At 48.0% G+C, this 26538-nt stretch overlaps 1 protein-coding gene across 8 annotated transcripts in view; it reads right to left on the bottom strand.

Annotated features, from left to right (window-relative positions):
- Positions 1-26538, bottom strand: part of zc3h18 (zinc finger CCCH-type containing 18) — a 319920-nt gene that overhangs the window by 36621 nt on the left and 256761 nt on the right. For all 8 annotated transcript variants that reach the window (XM_072517731.1, XM_072517738.1, XM_072517736.1 and 5 more), the window contains one exon: positions 23385-23519. In XM_072517731.1, the coding sequence (XP_072373832.1) occupies positions 23385-23519 (135 nt within the window). The remainder of the gene's footprint in view (positions 1-23384; positions 23520-26538) is intronic.

Here is a 26538-nt window from a genome sequence, read left to right as displayed (position 1 = left end):
CATGAGGTTGTCAGCATTCTGGAGTAGCATCTCCCAGGGGTATTCAGTGCTGAGTGCCCTCTCCATCTGTGAATCTAATTGGAGTGAGATCATGAGGACCAAGCAGGCTCACCTGTCGCATTAAAGGTAAGCGAGAAAGAAATTAACTGGAAGACGTCCGTTTGAATCAAAGATCCTTATCCTCTTATTTTATTAATATTTACTTTACCTTTCAACCACCCTTCCCACTCTTGAACATGTAGAGAAAGGGTGAAGTTAGAAAGGGGTATTCAATAGTCAGGTAGTTGGGAAAAGGGTATTCGACAGCTAGGAAAGGGATATTCGATAGTCAGTTAGGTAATTGGGAAAGGGGTATTCAATTTCTGTCCGTTTAATCATAATACTGTACATAATAAAAGGTCACTTGTGTCTAAATTTACAAACCTGGCGACTCTGGTTAATTTAACTCCGCTAAAGCCATGGGTATTAATTTAAAATCTAATTTCACTTGTATTATGACTCCAGGCCAAATGGGGTTGGAATTGACTGCGCACTAGCCCAGGATGTTGTAACAATCGGGAGAAATTGTTCCCACTCATGAAAGGATCAAGAATGAGAGGACACAGATTTAATGTAATTTGTAAAAGAAGCAATAGGGATAGGAGTAAAATGTTTTCATGCAGCGAATGGTTGGGTTCTGGAATGCATTGCCCGAGATGTGGTGGAGGTGGGTTCAAAACAGTAATTATTTTTTGAATGTTATCTGAAAAGGAAGAATATGCATGGTTACAGGGAGGAGGCAGGAGAATGGAACTAGGTGAGCTTCTCATTGGGACAGCAGGTGCAGACGTGACAGGCCAAAATACCATCTCCTCTGCTGTACCAATTCTGATGCTGAGAATGATCAGAATGACTTCCGGGTGCGGCGATGACCAGCTGAGTCGCACGTTTCGGCAGCTCCCGGTGAAACGGACTTTTGGGCTCTTGATAGGAGCCCCAACGGCAATTTTGACGGCTAAAAACACTGTGCGGTAAACCAGAAGGGAATCCCCCCTGGATACGGATGAAAAAAGGAGGAGAAAGTGGCCAGATTGCAGTGGATCCTTTAGAACAGCGGCAAGGAAGGCAAGCAAAAACCAAGATGGCGTCGGAAGGTGGCAGTTTAACATGGGGCCCTGAACAACAAGAGTTCTTGAAATGCTGTGTGGAAGAGCTCAAAAAGGAAATGAAGAAAGAGCTGTTGGCCCCGATACTACAGGCGATCGAAGGGCTAAAGGAGGAACAAAAGACCCAGGAGCGGGAGCTTCGGGTCGTGAAGGCAAAGGCAGCCGAGAATGAGGACGACATACAGGGCCTGGTGGTGAAGACGGAGACGCATGAGGCACATCAGAAACGATGTGTGGAAAGGTTGGAGGCACTGGAGAACAACGCAAGGAGGAACAACCTGAGGATTCTTGGTCTTCCTGAAAGTGTGGAGGGAGCGGACGTCGGGGCATATGTGAGCACGATGCTGCACTCGTTAATGGGAGCGGAGGCCCCGGCGGGTCCGTTGGAGGTGGAGGGAGCATACCGAGTGATGGCGCGAGGGCCGAGAGCAGGAGAAATTCCCAGAGCCATAGTGGTGAGATTCCTCCGTTTTAAGGATAGAGAAATGGTCTTTAGATGGGCAAAGAAAACTCGGAGCAGTAAATGGGAGAACGCGGTGATCCGCGTTTATCAAGACTGGAGTGCGGAGGTGGCGAGAAGGAGGGCGAGCTTTAATCGGGCCAAGGCGGTGCTTCATAAAAAGAAGATAAAATTTGGAATGCTGCAACCGGCAAGACTGTGGGTCACATATCGAGGGAGGCACCACTACTTTGAGACGGCGGATGAAGCGTGGACTTTTATTGTGGAAGAAAAACTGGAATGAGCGGGTTATTAAAAAGAACGTTTGAACAAAGTGGTGGGGCGAATGTGGGGGGCAAAGAGGGGGGTTAAAAAGGGGGGAAAGAGGAGTTTTATGTACTAATCCTGCGATGTGGTAACTTTTCTCTCTTCCACAGGTGGTGATGGGGGGAGGAGGGGAGGTGGAGGAGATGGGGCGTTGGCCATTGGGGGCGGGGCCAAGGGAGAAGCGCGGGCTTGGTTACCGCGCTATGATAATCATGGCGGGAATAGAGAAGCAGGAAGGAGGGGGCGTCGCACGGTGCGAGCCGAGGTCACGGGGGGAAGCCGAGGTCGGCCAGAGTTTGCTGACTTCTGGGAGCAACATGGGGGGAGTAATTACGCTAGCGGGGGATCTAGCGGGGGGGGGGGGGTGGGAGGGGGGAATTACTGGGTTGCTGCTGCTGGGGAGAGGGGGGAGCTGGTTATGGGAGAGGGGGGAGCTGGTTATGGGAGGGGATGGGCGGGGGGGGCACCGCCTGGGGGAGATACAGCTGCGTGGGAACCAGGTGAGGAGCTGGAAAAAGGTGATGGCTAATCGACAAGGGGGGGGGGGGGGGGTTGGAAGCCCCCCAACCCGGCTGATCACGTGGAACGTGAGAGGGCTGAACGGGCCGATAAAGAGGGCACGGGTACTCGCACACCTTAAGAAACTTAAGGCAGATGTGGTTATGTTACAGGAAACGCACCTGAAACTGATAGACCAGGTTAGGCTACGCAAAGGATGGGTGGGGCAGGTGTTCCATTCGGGGCTAGATGCGAAAAACAGGGGGGTGGCTATATTAGTGGGGAAGCGGGTAATGTTCGAGGCAAAGACTATAGTGGCGGATAACGGGGGCAGATACGTGATGGTGAGTGGCAAACTACAGGGGGAGACGGTGGTTTTGGTAAACGTATATGCCCCGAACTGGGATGATGCCAATTTTATGAGGCGGATGCTAGGACGCATTCCGGACCTAGAGATGGGAAAGCTGATAATGGGGGGAGATTTTAATACGGTGTTGGAACCAGGGCTGGATAGGTCGAAGTCCAGGACTGGAAGGAGGCCGGCAGCAGCCAATGTACTTCAAGATTTTATGGAGCAGATGGGAGGTGTAGACCTGTGGAGATTTAGCAGACCTTGGAGTAAGGAGTTCTCGTTTTTCTCCTATGTCCATAAAGTCTACTCGTGAATAGACTTTTTTGTGCTGGGAAGGGCGTTGATCCCGAAGGTGAGGGGAACGGAGTATACGGCTATAGCCATTTCGGATCACGCTCCACACTGGGTAGACTTGGAGATAGGGGAGGAAATAGGAGGGCGCCCACCCTGGAGAATGGACATGGGACTAATGGCGGATGAGGGGGTGTGTCTAAGGGTGAGGGGGTGCATTGAAAAGTACTTGGAACTCAATGATAATGGGGAGGTCCAGGTGGGAGTGGTCTGGGATGCGTTGAAGGCGGTGGTTAGAGGGGAGCTGATATCAATAAGGGCACATAAAGGGAAGCAGGAGAGTAAGGAACGGGAGCGGTTGCTGCAAGAACTTTTGAGGGTGGACAGACAATATGCGGAAGCACCGGAGGAGGGACTGTACAGGGAAAGGCAAAGGCTACATGTAGAATTTGACTTGCTGACTACGGGCACTGCAGAGGCACAATGGAGGAAGGCACAGGGTGTACAGTACGAATATGGGGAGAAGGCGAGCAGGTTGCTGGCACACCAATTGAGGAAAAGGGGAGCAGCGAGGGAAATAGGGGGAGTGAGGGATGAGGAAGGAGAGATGGAGCGGGGAGCGGAGAGAGTGAATGGAGTGTTCAAGACATTTTATAAAAAATTATATGAAGCTCAACCCCCGGATGGGAGGGAGAGAATGATGGGCTTCTTGGATCGGCTGGAATTTCCCAAGGTGGAAGAGCAGGAAAGGGTGGGACTGGGAGCACAGATCGAGGTAGAAGAAGTGGTGAAAGGAATTAGGAGCATGCAGGCGGGAAAGGCCCCGGGACCGGATGGATTCCCAGTCGAATTCTATAGAAAATATGTGGACTTGCTCGCCCCGGTATTGACGAGGTCCTTCAATGAGGCAAAGGAAAGGGGACAACTGCCCCCGACTATGTCTGAAGCAACGATATCGGTTCTCTTAAAGAAGGAAAAGGACCCGCTACAATGCGGGTCCTATAGACCTATTTCCCTCCTAAATGTAGATGCCAAGATCCTGGCCAAGGTAATGGCAATGAGAATAGAGGAATGTGTCCCGGGGGTGGTCCACGAGGACCAAACTGGGTTTGTGAAGGGGAGACAGCTGAACACGAATATACGGAGGCTGTTAGGGGTAATGATGATGGCCCCACCAGAGGGGGAAACGGAGATAGTAGTGGCGATGGATGCCGAGAAAGCATTTGATAGAGTGGAGTGGGATTATTTGTGGGAGGTATTGAGGAGATTTGGTTTTGGAGAGGGGTATGTTAGATGGGTGCAGCTGTTGTATAGGGCCCCGATGGCGAGCGTGGTCACGAATGGACGGCGATCTGCATATTTTCGGCTCCATAGAGGGACAAGGCAGGGATGCCCTCTGTCCCCATTATTGTTTGCACTGGTGATTGAGCCCCTGGCGATAGCGTTGAGGGGTTCCAAGAAGTGGAGGGGAGTACTTAGAGGAGGAGAAGAACACCGGGTATCTTTGTATGCGGACGATTTGCTACTATACGTGGCAGACCCGGCGGAGGGGATGCCAGAAATAATGCGGATACTTGGGGAGTTTGGGGATTTTTCAGGGTATAAATTGAACATGGGGAAAAGTGAGTTGTTTGTGGTGCATCCAGGGGAGCAGAGTAGAGAAATAGAGGCCCGAACGTTGAGGAAGCTAACAGGGGACTTTCGTTACCTGGGGATCCAGATAGCCAAGAATTGGGGCACATTGCATAGGTTAAATTTAACGCGGTTGGTGGAACAAATGGAGGAGGATTTTAAGAGATGGGATATGGTATCCCTGTCACTGGCAGGGAGGGTGCAGGCGGTTAAGATGGTGGTCCTCCCGAGATTCCTCTTTGTGTTTCAGTGCCTCCCGGTGGTGATCACGAAGGCTTTTTTAAAGAGGATTGAAAAGAGCATCATGGGTTTTGTGTGGGCCGGGAAGACCCCGAGAGTGAGAAGGGATTCTTACAGCGTAGCAGGGATAGGGGGGGGGGGCTGGCACTACCGAGCCTAAGTGAGTATTATTGGGCCGCTAATATTTCAATGGTGAGTAAGTGGATGGGAGGGGAGGAGGGAGCGGCGTGGAAGAGATTAGAGAGGGCGTCCTGTAGGGGGACTAGCCTACAGGCTATGGTGACAGCCCCATTGCCGTTCTCACCGAGGAACTACACCACAAGCCCGGTGGTGGTGGCTACACTGAAGATTTGGGGACAGTGGAGACGGCATAGGGAAAAGACTGGAGCCTTGGGGGGGGTCCCCGATAAGAAACAACCATAGGTTTGCCCCGGGGGGAATGGATGGGGGATATGGAATGTGGCAAAGAGCAGGAATAACGCAACTGAAAGATCTGTTTGTGGATGGGAAGTTCGCGAGTCTGGGAGCGCTGACCGAGAAATATGGGTTGCCCCAAGGGAATGCATTCAGGTATATGCAACTGAGGGCTTTTGCGAGGCAACAGGTGAGGGAATTCCCGCAGCTCCCGACACAAGAGGTGCAGGACAGAGTGATCTCAAAGACATGGGTGGGGGATGGTAAGGTGTCAGATATATATAGGGAAATGAGGGACGAAGGGGAGACTATGGTAGATGAACTAAAAGGGAAATGGGAAGAAGAGCTGGGGGAGGAGATCGAGGAGGGGCTGTGGGCAGATGCCCTAAGCAGGGTAAACACGTTGTCCTCGTGTGCCAGGCTAAGCCTGATTCAGTTTAAGGTATTACACAGGGCGCATATGACTGGAGCACGGCTCAGTAAATTTTTTGGGGTGGAGGATAGGTGTGCGAGGTGCTCGAGAAGCCCAGCGAATCATACCCATATGTTTTGGTCATGGCCGGCACTACAGGGGTTTTGGATGGGGGTGACAAAGGTGCTTTCAAAAGTAGTGGGGGTCCGGGTCGAACCAAGCTGGGGGTTGGCTATATTTGGGGTTGCACAAGAGCCGGGAGTGCAGGAGGCGAGAGAGGCCGATGTTTTGGCCTTTGCGTCCCTAGTAGCCCGGCGCAGGATATTGTTAATGTGGAAAGAAGCCAAACCCCGGGGGTGGAGACCTGGATAAATGACATGGCAGGGTTTATAAAGCTAGAGCGGATTAAGTTCGTGGGGGGGGGGGGGGGGGGAGGACTCTCAGGGTTGTTAATATATGCTGTATAATATGTACAGGTCGTTGCGACAGATAATTATATATTGGACTGTTAAATTATGTTTTTGGAGAGTGTTACTTGTGATAAGGCAGTTGCCAATTAGGGTTAGTTTTCATTTTTGTTATTTATTATTTATTCATTTTTTGTTTATAAAATAGGTCATTGTTATTTGTGTTGTTATAATATTGTGTAAAGGATGCACAATGTACTGTGTTGGTTGCCAAAAATTTTCAATAAAATATTTATTAAAAAAAAGAGAATGATCAGAATCATATACAAACAGAAGGGGGTCATTCGGCTCATCGTTATGTGTAGGCTCTTTGAAAGAGCTATTCACTTAATCCCACTTCCCATATGCCCTTTTTCCATAGCTTTGTAAAAATTTTCTTTTCAAGTATTTATTCAATTCCCAATGAAAGTAACAATTAAAATTGCTCCCATCACCCTTCCACAATGCATTCCAGGTCATCATTCATTGTGTAAATTTCCCCTCATGTTCAATTTCCAGTTACTGTAAATCACGGTCCTCTGCTGACTTACCTTTCTGCCACAGAATACGGGGCAGGATTCTCTGACCCCGGGCTGGGTTGGAGAATAGCCTGGGGGGGGGGGGGGGGGGGATTCACGTGACACCGGTCCGCCGATTCTCCAGTCACTGGAGAATTGGCGCCAGCCGCTCTACGTGGCGCCCCCCCCCCCCCATGCGATTCTCCGCGCGTGTTGGGCCGAGTGGCCGCTGAGATGGGCCAAATCCCGCTGGTGCCATTCACATGTGGTCCTACCCGGCGGGACCTCGCCGTTCATCATGTGGGGGGGCAGCCTGGTGTGGGGGGGATCCGACCACGGGGGGCTGGGGGGCCTCCACCGTGGCCTGGCCCACGATCGGGACTTACCGATCGGCGGGCCAGCTTCTCCTGGTGGAGGCCTATTTTACTTCACGCCGGGCCCTGCAGCTGTATGCCATGTTGCGTCGGGTCTGGCGCGGATAAGGAAACTAGCGCGTGCACGAGTTTGCGCCGGTCGTAATGCGCATGTGCGAGTTCGCGCCGGCCGTAGCGCACATGCGCAGACCCACGGCGCCCGTTTGACGCCAGTATTGGCAGCTGGAGCTGAGTGAGTCTCTTCAGTGCCATGCTGGCGCCCTGTAGGGCGCAGGATCGCTGATCCTGGGGGCCTGTTGACGCCATCGTAAAACGCGATGGCATTTACAACGGCGTCAACATTTAGCCTCAGGATCAGAGAATCCCGCCCATGGTCTCTCTTCACTAACTCAACCAAATCTCTTCATAACTAAATCTCCCCTTAAGCTTCTCTGCTTGAAGCCCATAAAGGAAGATTCCCCTTTTCTATCTCCCTGAGTAATTTCCACCTGCGGTGTGACCAACTTACTAAACGTGTTGTGCAAGACTCAGAAGTCCCCTCTGCAAGTCCTTACAAATACCTTTTAGCACAGTTTCACTGCTAAGATCACAAAAACTGAATTTGACGTGCTACTTTTACAATGTTAAAGGAGCCATAATTCTTTAAAAAAAAAATTAAATTCAGAGTCCCCAATTCTTTTTTTCCAATTAAGGGGCTATTTTGCATGGCCAATTCACCTACCCTGCACATCTTTGGGTTGTGAGGGTGAGGCCCACGCAGAATATGTAAACTCCACACAGACAGTGACCCAGGACAGGGATTGAATCAAACAAAGAACAAAGAAATGTACAGCACAGGAACAGGCCCTTCGGCCCTCCAAGCCCGTGCCGACCATGCAGCCCGACTAAACTACAATCTTCTACACTTCCTGGGTCCGTATCCCTCTATTCCCATCCTATTCATGTATTTGTCAAGATGCCCCTTAAATGTCACTATCGTCCCTGCTTCCACCACCTCCTCCGGTAGCGAGTTCCAGGCACCCACTACCCTCTGCGTAAAAGACTTGCCTCGTACATCTACTCTAAATCTTGCCCCTCTCACCTTAAACCTATGCCCCCTAGTAATTGACCCCTCTACCCTGGGGAAAAGCCTCTGACTATCCACTCTGTCTATGCCCCTCATAATTTTGTAGACCTCTATCAGGTCTCCCCTCAACCTCCTTCGTTCCAGTGAGAACAAACCGAGTTTATTCAACCGCTCCTCATAGCTAATGCCCTCCATACCAGGCAACATTCTGGTAAATCTCTTCTGCACCCTCTCTAAAGCCTCCACATCCTTCTGGTAGTGTGGCGACCAGAATTGAACACTATACTCCAAGTGTGGCTAACTAAGGTTCTACACAGCTGCAACATGACTTGCCAATTCTTATACTCAATGCCCCGGCCAATGAAGGCAAGCATGCCGTATGCCTTCTTGACTACCTTCTCCACCTGTGTTGCCCCTTTCAATGACCCGTGGACCTGTACTCCTAGATCTCTTTGACTTTCAATACTCTTGAGGGTTCTACCATTCACTGTATATTCCCTACCTGCATTAGACCTTCCAAAATGCATTACCTCACATTTGTCCGGATTAAACTCCACCTGCCATCTCTCCGCCCAAGTCTCCAAACAATCTAAATCCTGCTGTATCCTCTGACAGTCCTCATCTTTATCCGCAATTCCACCAACCTTTGTGTCGTCTGCAAACTTACTAATCAGACCAGTTACATTTTCCTCCAAATCATTTATATATACTACAAAGAGCAAAGGTCCCAGCACAGATCCCTGTGGGACACCACTGGTCACAGCCCTCCAATTAGAAAAGCATCCTTCCATTGCTACTCTCTGCCTTCTATGACCTAGTCAGTTCTGTATCCACCTTGCCAGCTCATCCCTGATCCCGTGTGACTTCACCTTTTGTACTAGTCTACCATGAGGGACCTTGTCAAAGGCCTTACTGAAGTCCATATAGGCAACATCCACTGCCCTACCTGCATCAATCATCTTTGTGACCTCCTCGAAAAACTCTATCAAGTTAGTGAGACACGACCTCCCCTTCACAAAACCACTCTCACTAATACGTCCATTTGCTTCCAAATGGGAGTAGATCATGTCTCAAAGAATTCTCTCCAGTAATTTCCCTACCACTGAAGTAAGACTCACCAGCCTGTAGTTCCCTGCATTATCCTTGCTACCCTTCTTAAACAGAGGAACAACATTGGCTATTCTCCAGTCCTCCGGGACATCCCCTGAAGACAGTGAGGATCCAAAGATTTCTGTTAAGGCCTCATCAATTTCCTCTCCAGCCTCCTTCAGTATTCTGGGGTAGATCCCATCAGGCCCTGGGGACTTATCTACCTTAATATTTTTTAAGACAATCCGAGTCCTCAGCGCCGTGAGGCAGCAGTGCTAACCACTGCGCCACCGTGCTGTCCACAGAGGTGCCATATTTCAACGTTTTGTAATGTGTGGCAGATAAAGCTATCATATTGGTATGCAAGTTTTTTTGCGCCAGTCAAGTACCTTGTCCTGTACCTCATTAGGATCTGGCCCCCAGAGCAGAACAGCCCAGCGCAGAGACATTGGTTCAACTCTTGATTGGCCTGGTTTTTTGAGAAACATAGGAACAGGAATAGGCCATTCAGCCCCTCGAGCCTGTCCCGCAATTCCATGAGATGATGGCTGATCTGTGACCTAACTCCACACACCTGCCTTTGGCCCGTATCCCTTAATATCTTTGCTTAACTAAAATCTATCAATCTCAGATTTAACATTTAATTTTTTTTTTAAAGAGTTAGCCAATTATTTTTTCCAATTAAGGGGCAATTTAGCGCGGCCAATCCACCTACCCTGCACATCTTTGTGTTGTGGGGGTGAAACCCATGCAGACACGGGGAGAATGTGCAAACTCCACACAGACAGTGACCCAGGGCCGGGATTCGAACCCGGGTCCTCAGCACCATCGGCAGAAGTGCTAACCACTGCGCCACCGTGCTGCCCCTCAGATTTAAAATTAACTGTTCTAGTTTCAGCCTCTGTTTGTGGGAGAGGGTTTCAAACCTCTACCACCCTTTGTGTGAAGAAGTTCTTCCAAACGTATCTCTTGAAAGGTCACCCAAACGGATGGTCCAGACAATTGGAGACACTGTTTGAAAGTATCTTGGAAGACGAGATGTAAATCAGGAAAATAATGATCAGATTATATAAAACTTGGGAAATAAACAATTCGAAAATGAAAATCGCCTATTGTCACAAGTAGGCTTCAAATGAAGTTACTGTGAAAAGCCCCGAGTCACCACATTGCGGCGCCAGTTCGGAGAGGCTGGTACAGGAATTGAACCGTGCTGCTGGCCTGCCTTGGTCTGCTTTCAAAGCCAGCGATTTAGCCCTGTGTGCTATAGTGATAGGGGACTCAATCGTAAGGGGAATAGACAGGCAGTTCTGCAGATGCAGTCAAGACTCCAGGATGGTATGTTGCCTCCCTGGTGCAAGGGTCAAGGATGTCTCGGAGCGGCTGCAGGATATTCTGGGGGGGGGGGGGGGGGGTGAACAGCCAGCTGTCGTGGTGCACATAGGCACCAACGATATAGGCAAAAACTGGGATGAGGTACTACATGCTGAATTTAGGGAGTTAGGAGTTGAACTAAAAAGTAGGACCTCAAAGGTAGTAATCTCCGGATTGCTACCAGTGCCATGACCTAGTCAGGGTAGAAATGTCAGGATAGATAGGATGAATGCGTGGCTTGAGAGATGGTGCAAGAGGGAGGGATTCAAATTCCTGGGGCATTGGAACCGGTTCTGGGGGAGGTGGGACCAGTACAAACGGGAAGGTCTGCACCTGGGCAGGACTGGAACCGATGTCCTAGGGGGGGTGTTTGCTAGTGCTGTTGGGAAGGGTTTAAATTAGTGTGGCAGGGGGATGGGAACCGATGCAGGAAGTCGGAGGGAAGTAAAACGGGGCCAGAAACAAAAAACAGTAAGGGGGAAAGTGTAAGACAGAGGAGCCATAGTCAAAAATCAAAAAAGGGCCACAGTGCTGGATACAGTGACTGAGGAGAGTGTGAAAAGGGAGGTGGTCAATGCAGGATTGAAGGTGCTGTACCTAAATGCGGTCAGTATACGGAACAAGGTAAATGAGCTTGTTGCGCACATTGAAATTGGCCGGTACGATGTTGTGGGCATCACAGAGACGTGACTGCAAGGGGATCAGCGCTGGGATTTAAATATCCAAGGATATATGTCCTATCGAAAGGACAGGCAGATGGGCAAAGGGGGCGGTGTTGCATTGTTAGTAAGGAATGAAGTTAAATCGATAGCAAGGAGCGATATAGGATCAGAAGGCATAGAATCTCTGTGGGTAGGGTTGAGGAATTGCAAAGGTAAAAAGACCCTGATGGAAGTTATGTACAGGCCCCCCGAGCAGTAGTCAGGATGTGGAGCAGAAAATAAATCAGGAAATAGAAAAGGCATATAAAAAAAGGCAATATTACAATAATCATGGGGGACTTCAATATGCAGGTGGACTGGGAAAATCAGGTTGGTAGTGGATCGCAAGAAATTGAATTTGTGGAATGTTTAAGAGATGTTTTTTTGGAGCAGTTTGTGACAAAGCCTACTAGGGAACAGACAATTCTGGATTTGGTGATGTGTAATAAGGCAGACTTGATTAGGGAACTTAAGGTGAAGGAGCCCTTGGGGAGCAGTGACCACAATATGATAGAATTTACCCTGCAGTTTGAGAGGGAGAAGCTGCAATCAGATGTAACGGTGTTACAATTAAATAAGGGTAACTACAAAAACATGAGGGAGGAGCTGGCCAGAGTTTATTGGAAAAGGATCCTAGCAGGGAAGACAGTGGAACAACAATGGCAGGAGTTTTTGGGGGTTATTAGGGAGGCACAACAGAAATTCATCCCGAGGAGGAGGAGACATGCTAGGGGGAGGCCAAGGCATCCATGGCTAACGAGGGATGTCAAGGACAGCATAAAAGCTAAAGAAAAAGCATACAAAGTGGCGAGAATTAGTGGGAAGCCAGAGGATTTGGAAGCCTTTAAAAGCAAGCAGAGGACAACTAAAAAAGCAATAAGGGGGGAGAAGATGAAGTATGAGTGCAAGCTAGCTAGTAATATAAAGGAAGATAGGAAAAGGTTTTTCAATGTATTAAAGGTAAAAGAGAGGCAAAAATAGACATTGGACCACTGGAACCACTCGGGGGCCTGTACATTGGCTGGAGAAGTAATAATAGGAAACAAAGAAATGGCAGAGGAACTGAATAGTTACTTTACATCAGTCTTCACGGTGGAAGAACCAGTGGGATGCCAGAGCTCCAGGAGGACCAGGGGCAGAGGTCAGTTCAGTGACCATTACTAAAGAGAAGGTTCTGAGGAAACTAAGAGGTCTGAAGGTTGGTAAGTCACCTGGACCAGATGGACCCCAGGGTTCTAAAAGAGATAGCTGAGGACATTGTGGAGGCATTAGTGATGATCTTTCAGGAATCACTGGAGGCAGGAAGGGCTCCAGAGGACTGGAGGTGGCAAATGTAACCCCACTGTTTAAGAAGGGACGGAGGCAGAAGACGGGAAATTATAGGCCGGTTAGCCTGACTTCAGACTTCATTGGAAAAGGATAAAAATCAGTCAGAATTAAGATCTCAGGCTGGGAAATGGCAAATTTTAGGGTCTAAATGTTGAACTGGAGCAGGTTGATTGGAAATACATTTTGGTGGATAAAACAGTGGATGAAAAATGGGAGATTTTCAAAGGAGAGATGAATAGGGTGCAAGCTAGGTACATACCCATGAGAAATAAATACGGGGTACCCAATGTTGCAGTACCTTGGACTAAGGATAAAACAAGGAAGGAAAAAGAGGCATATGATGCATGCCGGAATAATAATAGCAATAGAAAACAGGAAGAGTATCTCAAATGAGGGGAGAGGCTAAGGCTGGAATAAGGAAGGCTAAGAAGAAACAAGAGGAAAGAATGGCAGGCTGTGCTAAAAAAAATAGCAATATGTTCTCCAAGCATATTAATTGCAAAATATTAGTGAAGGATAGAGTGGGGCCAAAAGGGATAAGCAGGGTAAACTGCTCACTGAAGCGGAGGGTATGGCAGTGGTACTAAACAAGTACCGTGCTTCTATCTTTACCAAAAGAGATGATGAGAATGGCCCAGTTGAAAACGTCGGTGTTGAGCAACTGAGCAGTATAGTGACAAAGAAATTATCCTGAAAAGGCTGGCAGCATTCCAGGTAGAGAAGTCTCCAGGCCTGGATGGGATGCATCCTAGATTGCTGAGAGGGGTAAGGGAGCATATTGCGGAGTCCTCTGTAAACACAGGGTCTGCTCAGACGAGGAGGAGTGTAACGGACATCTACAGACGCTGAAGATGCACTCGTACAAACGGGATATGGCGCTCGACTCATCGATCGACAGTTCCAACGCGCCACAGCATAAAAACGCACTGACCTCCTCAGAAGACAAACATGGGAAACAACCGACAGAGTATCCTTCGTTGTCCAGTACTTTACCGGAGCGGAGAAACTACAACATCTTCTTCGCAGCCTTCAACACATCATCGATGAAGACGGACATCTTGCCAAGGCCATCCCCACACCCCCACTATTTGCCTTCAAACAACCACGCAACCTCAAACAGACCATTGTTTGTAGCAAACTACCCAGTGTTCAGGAGAACAGCGACCATGACACCACACAACCCTGCCAGGGCAACCTCTACAAGATGTACCAGATCATCGACATGGGTACCACCATTACATGTGAGAACACCACCCACCAGGTACGTGGTACATACTCATGCCACTCGGCCAACGTTGTCGATCTCACAGGCTGCAGGAAAGGATGTCCCGAAGCGTGGTACATTGGCGAGACGATGCAGACGCTGCGACAACGGATGAACTGACATCGCGTGACAATTGCCAGGCAGGAATGTTCTCTTCCAGTCGGGGAACACTTCAGCAGTCAAGGGCATTCAGCCTCTGATCTTCGGGTATGCGTTCTCCAAGGCGGCCTTCAGGACGCGCGACAACGCAGAACAGAAACTTATAGCCAAGTTCCGCACACAAGTACGGCCTCAACCGGGACCTTGGATTCATGTCGCATTACATTCACCCCCCACCATCTGGCCTGGGCTTGCAAGATCCTACCAACTGTCCTGGCTGGAGACAATTCACACCTCTTTAACCTGTGATTATCACTCTCTCCAGTTGCTCCATCTGGATCTGTAAAGACTTAATTACCTGCAAAGACTTGCATTCAAAATATCTCTTATGCATTATTGACTTTATATATATGTTTCTAGAACCCACCTCTTCATTCACCTGAAGAAGGAGCTGTGCTCTGATAGCTAGTGATTCGAAACAAACCTGTTGGACTTTAACCTGGTGTTGTAAGACTTCTTACTGTGCCCACCCCAGTCCAATGCCGGCATCTCCACATCAATTTTAATTGAGTTCTTTGACAAGGTGGCACAGGAAGAGGATAATAGTCTTTATTGTCGCAAGTAGGCTAACATTAACACGACAATGAAGTTACTGTGAAAAACCCCTAGTTGCCACATTCCAGCTCCTGTTCGGATACACGGAGGGAAAATTCAGAATGTTCAATTCACCTAACAGTACGTCTTAGGAGACTTGTGGGAGGAAACCGCAGCACCTGGAGAAAACCCACGCAGACACAGGGAGAACGTTCAGACTCTGCACAGATAGTAACCCAAGCCGGGAATCGAACCTGGGACCATGGCGCTGTGAAGCAACAGTGCTAACCATTGTGCTACTGTGTTGAAGCTAGTGCCGTGGATGTTGTATATTTGGACTTTCAGAAATCATTTGATACGGTGCCATGTGGCAGGCTGGTTAACAAATTAAAAATGTTTGGGATTGATGGGTCCTTAGCAGCATGGATTAGAAGTTGGCTAAGAGATAGGAAACAGAGGTATAGAGGGACAGTGGTGTTTCCCAGGGCTCAGTGTTGAGACCCTTGCTTTTTCTGATTTATCTAAATAATTTAGAAGTGGGCAAAATGTGTAAATTTGCATATACTAAGCTATGGAAGTATAGTGAATTGAGGATGATGCTGAGTTGACTTCAGAGGGACATTGACAAGTTGGTCAAAAGGGCAGACACCTGGAAGATGAACTTTAATGCAGCGAAATGTGGGTAATGCATTTTGGTCGTGCAGGTTTAGCTCAGTGGGCTAAATAGCTGGTTTTTGATGCAGAGCAAGGCCAGCAGCACAGGTTCAATTCCCGTACCAGCTGAGAATTCTGAATTCTCCCTACCAGAAAAGGCGCCGGAATGTGGCGACTAGGGGCTTTTCACAGTAACTTCATTGCAGTGTTAATGTAAACCTACTTGTGACAATAAAGATTATTTGATTTATTTAATTTATCTGAAGAAACATGGGGAGACAATACAGGCTCAATGGTACAAGTTTGAGGGGATTGCAGGAGCAGAGGGACCTCGGTGCTCAAGTGCATAATTCTGTGAAGGTGGCCAGGCAAGTTGAAACAGTTGTTAAGAAGCCTTATGGCATCCTTGGGTTTATAACTAGAGGCATAGAGTGAAGAAGCAAGGGAGTGATGCTCACCTCTGCAAATCATTGGTCAGACCACATTTGGAATATTGTGTTCAGTTCTGGGCACCTTATTTAAGGAAGGATGTTAAAGCCATGGAGAGAGTGCAGAGGAGATTTACTAGAAAGATACCAAGAAAGGGGAATTTTAGATACAAGGGAAGATTGGAGAAATTGGACTTGTTTTCCTTGGAGCAGAGAAGATTAATGGGTGACTTTATTGAAGTGTTCAAACTTCTGAACAATTTTGACAGGGTAAAAGAAGGATATTCTGTTTCTACTAGTTGGTATATCATTACTGGGGGGTCACAATTTCAAGACGGTCAGCAAGAGAGCTCGGCGTGAGGTGAGGAGAAACCTCTTTACTCAGGGAGTTGTTAGAGGTTTGGAATGCGCTGCCTGGGAGGGTGGTGGAGGTGGATTCCATCGGAGGTTTCAAAACAGTGCTGGTTATATATTTGAAAGTGATTAACCTGGAGGGCTAGGAGCTTCGGCTGGGAAATGGGACGAGCTTGGTTGCTCCTTTGGGAGCTGGTGCAGACACGATGAGCTGAATGGCCTCCTTCTGTGCTGTAAAGAACAAACTAAAGTCAGCATGGATTTGCCGAAGGGAAATCCTGCATCCTGACTAATCTAGAATTCTTTGAAGATGTAATTGGTAGAGTTGACCAGGGAGAACTGGTGGATGTGGTTTATTTAGATTTTCAGAAGGCTTTCGACAAGGTCGCACATAGCAGATTAATATGTAAAATTAAGTAACTTTGTAAAGTTAAAGCGCATGTGATTGTGGGTAGTGCAATTTTCTGCTTCGCCTCCCACAGCAGCCTGGGATGCAATTCATCCGGCCCTGGGGATTTGTCTATTTTTAAGCCCATCAAAACCTCCAATACCTACTCTCTTCCTATGTTAAACTGCTCAAGGTCCTCACAGTCCGATTTCCTGAATTCTGTACCTATGTCTGCCTTCTCCTGAGTGAAGACCGATGAGAAGTATTCATCTAACACCGTGGCAATGTCCTGCAGCTTCACACACATATTGCCACCTTGGTCACCAATGGACCCTACTCTTTCCCAGATTAATCTCTTCCTTTTATGTATTTATAGAATATCTTAGGGTTCTTCCTAATCTTATTTGCAAGTCCTTTTCATGCCCCCTTTTTGTTCTTGTAATTGCTTTCTTAAGTTCCCTCTTGCACTTCCATATTTCTCAAGGGCCGCAGTTGAATTTTATAATCTTTTATGAGTTCACAAGTAGGCTGACATTAACACTGCAATGAAGTTACTGTGAAAAGCCCCTAGTCGCCACGCTCCTGCGCCTGTTCGGGTACACAGAGGGAGAATTCAGAATGTCCAATTCACCGAACAAGCACGTCTTTCGGGACTTGTGGGAGGAAACCGGAGCACCCGGAGGAAACCCCCGCAGACAGGGACAGAACGTGCAGACTCCGCACAGACAGTGACCCAAACCGGGAATCGAACCCGGGTCCCTCGTGCTGTGAAACAACAGTGCTAACCACTGTGCTACCGTGCCGCCCATTTCTCCCTTTGTACTTGCTAAAAGCCTTTCTCTTCCTCCTTATTCAGTCATAGGATCCCTACAGTGCAGAAAGCGGCCATTTGGCGCTTCAAGTCGGCACTGACCCTTCGAATAAGCACTCTACTTAGGACCACCCCACTCTATCCCCATAACCTAACCTGCACATCGCTGTCCAATTAGGGGCAATTTAGCATGGCCAATCCAATCCAATTAGATGTGGTCAGGTGTAGACTGTCCCTCTTCTACATGTCCCATCTTCCCCAGAAAAGGTCCCAGTGATCCAAGAATCTAAAACCCTCGCTCCTGCACCAATTCTTGAGCCAGTATTTGTCTGTCCTAGTTTCCTATTTCTATACTCGCTAGCATGTGGCACCGGGAGTAATCCAGAGATTACAATCTTAGTGATCCTGCTTTTTAATCTACTGCCCAGCTCCCTGAAGTCTTGATGTAAGACCTCATCCTGAATTCTACCTCTATCATTGGTACCAACATGTACCATGACCTCTGTCTTTTCACCCTCCTCTTTAGGATGCCCTGCAGCCGTTCAGTGACATTCCTGACCTTGAGTTTAAAAAAAATAATAAATTTAGAATACCCAATTATTTTTTTTTCCAATTAAGGGGCAATTTAGCGTGGCCAATTCACCTAACCTGCATATCTTTTTGGGTTATTGGAGTGAGATCCATGCAGACACGGGGCGATCCCTGATCGAGTTGAGAAGAAAATCACAGACGGCACACGCTTCCTGATGATCAGAGCTACAACTTTGAGAATAATGATTGTCACAAGTAGACTTGCATTAACACTGCAATGAAGTTACTGTGAAAAGCTCCTAGTCCCCACATTCCGGTGCCTGTTCGGATACACCGAGGGAGAATTCAGAATGTCTAATTTACTGAACAAGCACATCTTTTGGGACTTGTGGGAGGAAACCGGAGCACCCGGAAGAAACCCATGCAGACACGGGAAGAATGTGCAGACTCCGCACAGACAGTGACCCAAGCCGGGAACTGCAGTCTTTGCTTTCCGTTCAGAATGGATTCCAGAGCACCTTTGGATCCCAGTTAGATACAGAAGATTGGGAAGAATTCAATGAAACTGCGCATAGATATGTTCAGGGAACATGTGCGCAAGGAAAGCCCCAGAAGAGAAAAGCGCCCCAACCCCCCACAGAGCAGATAGTTCAGGCACCAATGAATCCAGTAACCAGCCACCGCACAGTCACATCGGAAGGAGACACGGAACGCGTGCGAGAAAATCACACCGTTCCTCCCCACCTCAGACCCCCACCACTTCTTTGCTAGAGTAATGATGTGGAGATGCCGGCGTTGGACTGGGGTGAGCACAGTAAGAAGTCTTACAACACCAGGTTAAAGTCCAACAGGTTTGTTTCGATGTCACTAGCGGAGCAGCGCTCCGAAAGCTAGTGACATCGAAACAAACCTGTTGCTAGAGTAAAGCAGCAGGCGACCATGTACGGCCTGGATGAGCGTGAGCACGTGAAGTTCACAGTTTTGTGTTTAGACCCTTCGGTCGTAGCAGCCCTTCCCGACCCACAGAATGTAGGAGGCACCCTTGCAGAGATGCACGCAGCGATCGCGGGCTACAACAGAGGTGACCCCGTAGAAGGCCTGAATAAGTGCAGGCAGAAAAAGACAGAACGCCCCACAGCGTTTGCTGGGCGCCTGTGGATTCACTTCACAGCAGTTTTCGGTAACTTAGAACGCGCCAATTTGTCCCAAGACGGTATGGCCAAATGGTCCCACACCCTTATCTCCCATGCCAGAGGCAGGACAAAACGCCTGTACGACCTATGACCCCTCAGAGGAAGCCCACAATAAGAAATGGGTTTTAAAAAGATTGTCCGGAACCTGGGAGCAATCTGTCCAAAACAAACCCATAATTAAGAAACCCGAAGGGCAGCAGGCAGAGGCAGATATCCACACAGTTAAGACGCACCAGAACCCCGCATGGGTAAATGAAGGAAGGAACAGCCCCCCACAGAAATGTTACAACTGTGGACAATTAGGTCACTTTGCACGAGAATGTCAAGCCCCCCTGAAACAGCAACAGAATCAGCCCACAAATGCCCCCCGAAGCAGCAAAGACACCAACAGCCCCGACCCCCCCCCCCCCACCCAGGGAACCATACCCAAGGGAACAATGCACCAGAGAACCTGCTCCACCTTATGTGCCCCAGGGGTCATGTTACAACTGTGGGCAGTCAGGACACTTTGCCTGAGATTGCAGGAGACCCCCACCAGCTAGATTAGCCCCCAGATATTAAAGAGAACACCACCCACAGCAGCTACAAGGTCCCAGCTGCCGCAGGCAAACTGTGAGTGCTTACCCACCACTTCTCATGGCAGCGTTACCTGAGCAAGGCCACTTCATTTTTGTTTCACTCCTCCTTCCTCGGTCACGCTGCACTCCCTCCATATGCTAATTACACCCCAGTCTAAATGTGATTTACGATGTCCTGTATTCTGATGGAACTTGCACCATGTTTGTTGTATGTTTGTTTGTTTAATGTACATGTTAAATGTTGTATGTGAATTTAAAAGTTTTCATGGCCCCACGCCACCACTCTTTTAACGCCCACTGGCTGTTAAAGGTACAGGTTTGTCCCAGACAATAGTTCAGAGGAACTAGTCTGTCGGCATACAACAATCATAACTACTCTCCTGATTCGAAGGTAATCACAAGAGGCAGCCCCCACGACGACCACCGGCATTGGTCTCCGCCCTGCCCGAGGACCCCCCCTCTGGTCAGCTACGCTCGGGTAGAGCACACACGGCATCGGCCGCCGTCCTACCCAGGGATTCCATCCAATTCTTATCCGTCGCGGCCCATACGCACCTCATTTCGGCACTTTTGGTTCAAACAGTTGTTTGTTTGTTTTCCGGCAACCCTTAGGTTGCCATCCCTATGCTATTTACATCCTCAAACATTTGGATGGTAAATCGCACAGCCTGCGAGACGTCTCGCACTGTTTCAGTATTTTTGAAGTGTGTCTTGTCCGGAATATTCGGTTTAAAAAAAAAATGAGGGAGTCACACATGGTGACAAATTGTAATGGGAGAATTGGCACTAACGGGCAGACATACTAACAAACGAGATATTAAACCAAGATAGTAACAGACACTATGCTTGATCCCACAGAACTCCAGAAGCTTCCAGGAAAAGAGACAAAACGAAAAGGAGGAGACAAAAAGGAAAGAAGGCAACAATGAAGAAGTCATATGTGTATTTCGTCGTTATTGCAATGTGCGCGAACCCCCTGACCCCAGCCCCCCCCGGCCTTTAATGATTCACTTCCCCATAGCACCCAGAGCCCAGTAACAGGCAACACCACACCATCATGGTGTGATAAGCTCATAACATGGTACTCCCTTTCCTACGTAGTCGAAGCAAATTGACGTATTGAGAGGCAGCATGGTTTTGTGAAGGGGAGGTCGTGTCTCACTAACTTGATAGAGTTTTTCAAGGAGGTCACAAAGATGATTGATGCAGGTAGGGCAGTGGATGTTGTCTATATGGACTTCAGTAACGCCTTTGACAAGGTCCCTCATGGCAGACTGGTGCAAAAGGTGAAGTCACACGGGATCAGGGGTGAGCTGGCAAGGTGGATACAGAACTGGCTAGGTCATAGAAGGCAGAGAGTAGCAATGGAAGGATGCTTTTCTAATTGGAGGGCTGCGACCAGTGGTGTTCCGCAGGGATCAGTGCTAGGACCTTTGCTGTTTGTAGTATATATAAATGATTTGGAGGAAAATGTAACTGGTCTGATTAGTAAGTTTGCAGACGACACAAAGGTTGGTGGAATTGCGGATAGCGATGAGGACTGTCAGAGGATACAGCAGGATTTAGATTATTTGGAGACTTGGGAGGAGAGATGGCAGATGGAGTTTAATCCGGACAAATGTGAGGTACTGCATTTTGGAAGGTCTAATGCAGGTAGGGAATATACAGTGAATGGTAGAACCCTCAAGAGTATTGAAAGTCAGAGAGATCTAGGTGTACAGGTCCACAGGTCACTGAAAGGGGCAACACAGGTAGAGAAGGTAGTCAAGAAGGCATACGGCATGCTTGCCTTCAAAGGCCGGGGCATTGAGTATAAGAATTGGCAAGTCATGTTGCAGCTGTATAGAACTTTAGTTAGGCCACACTTGGAGTATAGTGTTCAATTCTGGTCGCCACACTACCAGAAGGATGTGGAGGCTTTAGAGAGGGTGCAGAAGAGATTTACCAGAATGTTGCCTAGTATGGAGGGCATTAGTTATGAGGAGCGGTTGAATAAACTTGGTTTGTTCTCACTGGAACGACGGAGGTTGAGGGGTGACCTGATAGAGGTCTACAAAATTATGAAGGGCATAGACAGAGTGGATAGTCAGAGGCTTTTCCCCAGCGTAGAAGGGTCAATTACTAGGGGGCATAGGTTTAAGGTGAGAGGGGCAAGGTTTAGAGTAGATGTACGAGGCAAGTTCTTTTTACACAGAGGGTAGTGGGTGCCTGGAACTCGCTGCCGGAGGAGGTGGTGGAAGCAGGGACGATAGTGACATTTAAGGGGCACCTTGACAAATACATGAATAGGATGGGAATAGAGGGATACGGACCCAGGAAGTGTAGAAGATTGTAGTTTAGTCGGGCAGCATGGTCGGCACGGGCTTGGAGGGCCGAAGGGCCTGTTCCTGTGCTGTACATTTCTTTGTTCTTTGTTGAATCCCTATTAGTGTTGGCGATACTCTGCAGCATCGTGCAGACTATCCGCATGAGGAAATGGAGAAGGAGAGCCTACCGCGCTCGCACCCCGGTATACAGACTAAGATCCCCTATGTTCAGTTATCCCCAGGACCCCGGACCCCTCGATCTATATGTAATAAAGGACATTCGTTTGCGTTCTTCTGTAAATAAAGAAATGGAAAGATTGTACAACCCTGTGCTTGACTGCCAAGCCAGGAAAAATGTAAATGCTGCTATTATTTTGTATTGTTTAGGAATTTAATATGACTGAATGTTTAGTGAGTGTAGTTTATTGAGGACAGTTAGAGGTACCGTTTTTAAAAAATTTGTAATGCATGTCCCTGTTTTGACATAGCGTCACTTAGAATGTTAGTTAAAAAATTTTCTTGCATAGTTATGGTCAGTGTAGAGGCCATAGAAGAGTGCTCGCCGGGTCAGGGAATGAAGACAACTCAGTTATGCGATCCATCACGCTTCGCGTTAGGGATCACAAGGAGGGCTTGTAGCCACCTGGGTTGGTCACTTCCCGACTTAAAATGGAGAACCGCAAAGGCTGAAGGGAAATTCAGCCAACACAGGCAAAGACTAGCAAATACAGAAATCATGTGTATATAAACCTGTAAGAAACCAGACAGCACTGAAACCAGCAGCCATCTGCATAGTAATGAGCGATTCCAAGGCACAATGGCATCAGTTAAGGTGGATAAAGCCAAGCCAGACTCCTCGGTGCCAGCAGGAGCCAAGACAAAGGAAGGCCTACGGACACTTAGGGACCGCCCAGCGATCAGGGAACCGCTCCAACATCGGAGAAATCGATCCAAGTGATCGGAAAGTAGTCCAATCACTTGGAACCAGGTACGGGATCCGCCCCGAAGGGCGGGAAGCCCCTGGGGACTATAAAGTAAAGCCCCCAAGTTCATATCGTCCTTCTTTGGCAGGGTCACTCAGCAACTTGAATCAACCCGTGAGAATGACTTGTCTCAGCGGCCGCCAACCAAGTAAGTCTCAAGTCAACGCACGCTACGAGATAGGCGCTCCTAGCTACCAGTCCATACCAGCTTTTGAATCCTGCAGACTCAGGACCTGAACGAAAGGCCATTTGTTCCCCTGACCTGGTGGGCCAATTCCGAAGCTAAGTATAAGCCTTTTAGTGATAGGAATAGTCTAGAGAGTAGAGTTTATGCATGAGTAGTGATTTACTGTGTATAATAAATGTGTTTTGATTTGAATCTTACTAATTGGTGCGTTGAGTTATTGATCATTACTTGAACTTGAACCTCATGGCGGTATCATAAAGATACCTGGCGCCTCTAAAGCAAAGGTTAAACAAACAGAGCAAATTACGATTTAAGAGCCAACCAAAAGTTAGCAACAATTGAACAAATTGGGGTAACTCATTTATTTTACCTTTTTCCTGTGGGAGCAGGGGCATCTCCACCTCCGCCAATGCTACCGACTCCCGCTTTGGTCTTTACGCCTGCAGCATCTTTTGCCCGTGATGGCGATGGAGTTGGGGAGGGTGAGGATGAGAATGACCGTGACCTGAGGAATTCAGAATATCTCGTGAGAGTTTTACCACCATATCCAGTTACAAATCCCCTCTCAATAAGGTTTATTTGCTTTCAACACAGAAACCACAGAAAGGTTGCAGCACTGGAGGAGGCCATTCGGTCCATCTTGTCCATACCAGCCCGAGGACACCCAGATGCCCTCTCTAATCCCACCTTCCTGCACCGGGTCCATAGCCCTGTAGCCTACAGCACTTAAGGTGCAGATCCAGGTCGTTAATTGAATCTTTAATTAAAGAGAGCAAGAAACAGTCTACGTGACTTTAGGCTCTCGTGGCTTTTCGGAGTATATTATAAGAGAGTTGACAGACACATTGAACTCCTCATCTTCATTCATACTTTCAAAATCTGAGCACCATTTCAAAATGAAATTGAAAAACACTGCATGACTAAAATTTAGTGTGACATGACCTCCCCTTCACAAAACCATGTTGCCTCTCGCTAATACGTCCACTTGCTTCCAAATGGGTGTAAATCCCATCTCGAAGAATCCTCTACAATAATTTCCCTACCACTGACGCAAGGCTCATCGGCCCGTAATTTCCTGGATTATCCCTGCTACCCTTCTTAACAAAGGAACAACATTAGCTATTCTTCAGTCCTTGAAACCTCACCTCTAGCCAATGAGGATGCAAAGATTTCTGTCAAGGTCCCAGCAATGTCTGCCCTTGCCTCCCTCCATATTCTGGGAAAGATCCCATTAGGCCTTGGGGACCTATCTATCTTAATGTTTTTCAAGACGCCCATCACCTCTTCCTTTTTGATCTCAATGTGACCCAGACTGTCTACACACCCTTCCCCAGAATCATCATTCACCAAGTCTTTCTTTTTGATGAATACTGATGCAAAGTACTCATTTATTACCTCATTCATTTCCTCTTGTTCCACGCATAGATTCTCTCCCCTGTCCTTGAGTGGGCCAACCCTCTCCCTGGCTACTCTCTTGCTCTTTATACAAGTGTAAAAAGCGTTGGGATTTTCCATAATCCTGTTTGCCAATGACTTTTCAAGACCCCTTTTAGCCCTCCTGACTCCTTGCTTAAGTTCCTTTCTATTTTCCTTATATTCCTCGTGGGCTTCGTCTGTTCCCAGCCTTCTAACCCCGTCAAATGCTTCCTTTTTCTTTTGGGAGTAGGCTCACAATAGCCCACATTATCCAAGGTTCCCAAAACTTGCCATACTTGTCCTTCTTCCTCACAATAACATGCCGGTCCTGAATTCCTATCAATGGACATTTGTAAGCCTCCCACATGCCAGATGTTGATTTACCTCCGAGAGGAGACTCGGGTACGAAGTAGTTTCTACACGGCTTAAACTTCGCAATGGTGGATACGGGGAAAGTGCTGGGTTGGGAGCCCCACTTAGGTTGGATGAGGTGATGGCAAGTATAAGGCTGATGCAATCTGGGAAGGCCCCAGGGCCGGATGGATTTCCTGTGGAATTCTATAAAATGTTTGTCACGATATTGGGGCAACTTCTGATTGAAATGTTTAATGACTTGATGAACAAAGGAGGGCTTCCACCCACGTTAGCACAAGCCTCGATTTCACTTATTCTAAAGAAGGCCACACAGTCTTGTTGTGCGTGAGGTTAAGTTTAATCCAATTTAAGGTGCTACATAGATTGCACATGACAAAGTCACGCACGAGTTGTCCCAAGGTTGATGATAAATGCAGACGATGCTCTGGAGCTGACTTTTTCCCAAGGATTGGTAAACGTCAGCGTGGAGGGAGGGGGGGGGGGGGGGGGGGGGGGGCTTTTGGGTTAAAAAAAAAAAAGCACATATTATTTAAAGTATAGATACTAAGTGGGGCAGTTTAAGACAGAGGGGTTTTGTTAAGAAATAAAAGTTGATTATATTATGAGTTCTGTATAAAAACTGAAAATGCCTAGAATAAAATATCCCCCCCCCACCAAAAAAAGATGGTGGTGAGCTGCCTTCTTGAATGGCTGCAGTCCATGGGGTTACCTACAGTGCTGTTTAGGGAGGGAGTTTCAATATTTTTGATCCAGCGACAGTGAAGGGAACAGTGAAATATTTCCAAGTCAGGATGGTGAGTGACTTGGAGAGGAACCTCCAGGTGGTGGGGTTCCTAGGTATCTGCTCCCCTTGTCTTTCTAGGTGTTAGTGGTCATGGGTTTGGAAGGTGCCATCTAAGGAACCTTGGTGCGTTACTGCAGTGCACCTTGTAGATGTTACACACGGCTGCCACTGTGCGTCGGTGGTGGAGGGAATGAATGTTTGTGGAAGGGGTAACCATCATGCGGGCTGCTTTGTCCTGGATGGTGTTGAGCTTCTGGAGTGTTGTTGGAGCTGCAATCATCCAGGCAAGTGGAGAGCATTCCATTACACTCCTGACTTGTGCCTTGTAGATGGTGGACAGGCTTTGGGGAGTCAGGAGATGATTTCCTCGCCACAGGATTCTCAGCTTCTGACCTGCTCTTGTACCCACAGTATTCATTTGGCTAGTACAGTTCAGTTTCTGGTCAATGGTAACCCCCAGAATGTTGCTAGTTGTGGATTCAGCGATGGTAATGCCATTGAATGTCAAAGGACGATGGTTAGATCCTCTCTTGTTGGAGATGATCAGTGCCTGGCACTTGTGAATGTAACATGCCACTTGTCAGCCCAAGCCTGGATATTGTTTCGGTCTTGCTGCTTTTGGACATGGTCTACTTCAGTATCTGAAGAGTCGCGAATGGTGCTGAACATTGCGCAGTCATCCGTAAACATCCCCACTTCTGTTCTGATGGTAGAAGATAATTAATGAAGCAGCTGAAGATGGTTGGGACTAGGACACTACCCTGAGAAACTCCTGCAGTGATGTCCTGAAGCAGAGATGATTGACCTCCAACCACCACAACCATCTTCCTTTGTGCCAGGTATGACTCAACCAGCAGAGAGCTTTCCCCTGATTACCACGGATTCCAGTTTTGCTGGGCTCCTTTTTATCATACATGGTCAAATGTTGCCTTGTTGTCGAGAACAATCA

Source organism: Scyliorhinus torazame, chromosome 10 (assembly GCF_047496885.1).
Source record: "Scyliorhinus torazame isolate Kashiwa2021f chromosome 10, sScyTor2.1, whole genome shotgun sequence".
Taxonomy (NCBI): Eukaryota; Metazoa; Chordata; class Chondrichthyes; order Carcharhiniformes; family Scyliorhinidae; genus Scyliorhinus; species Scyliorhinus torazame.
Note: the sequence above shows the minus strand (reverse complement) of the source record. Positions and strands in the feature narration are given on the sequence as shown.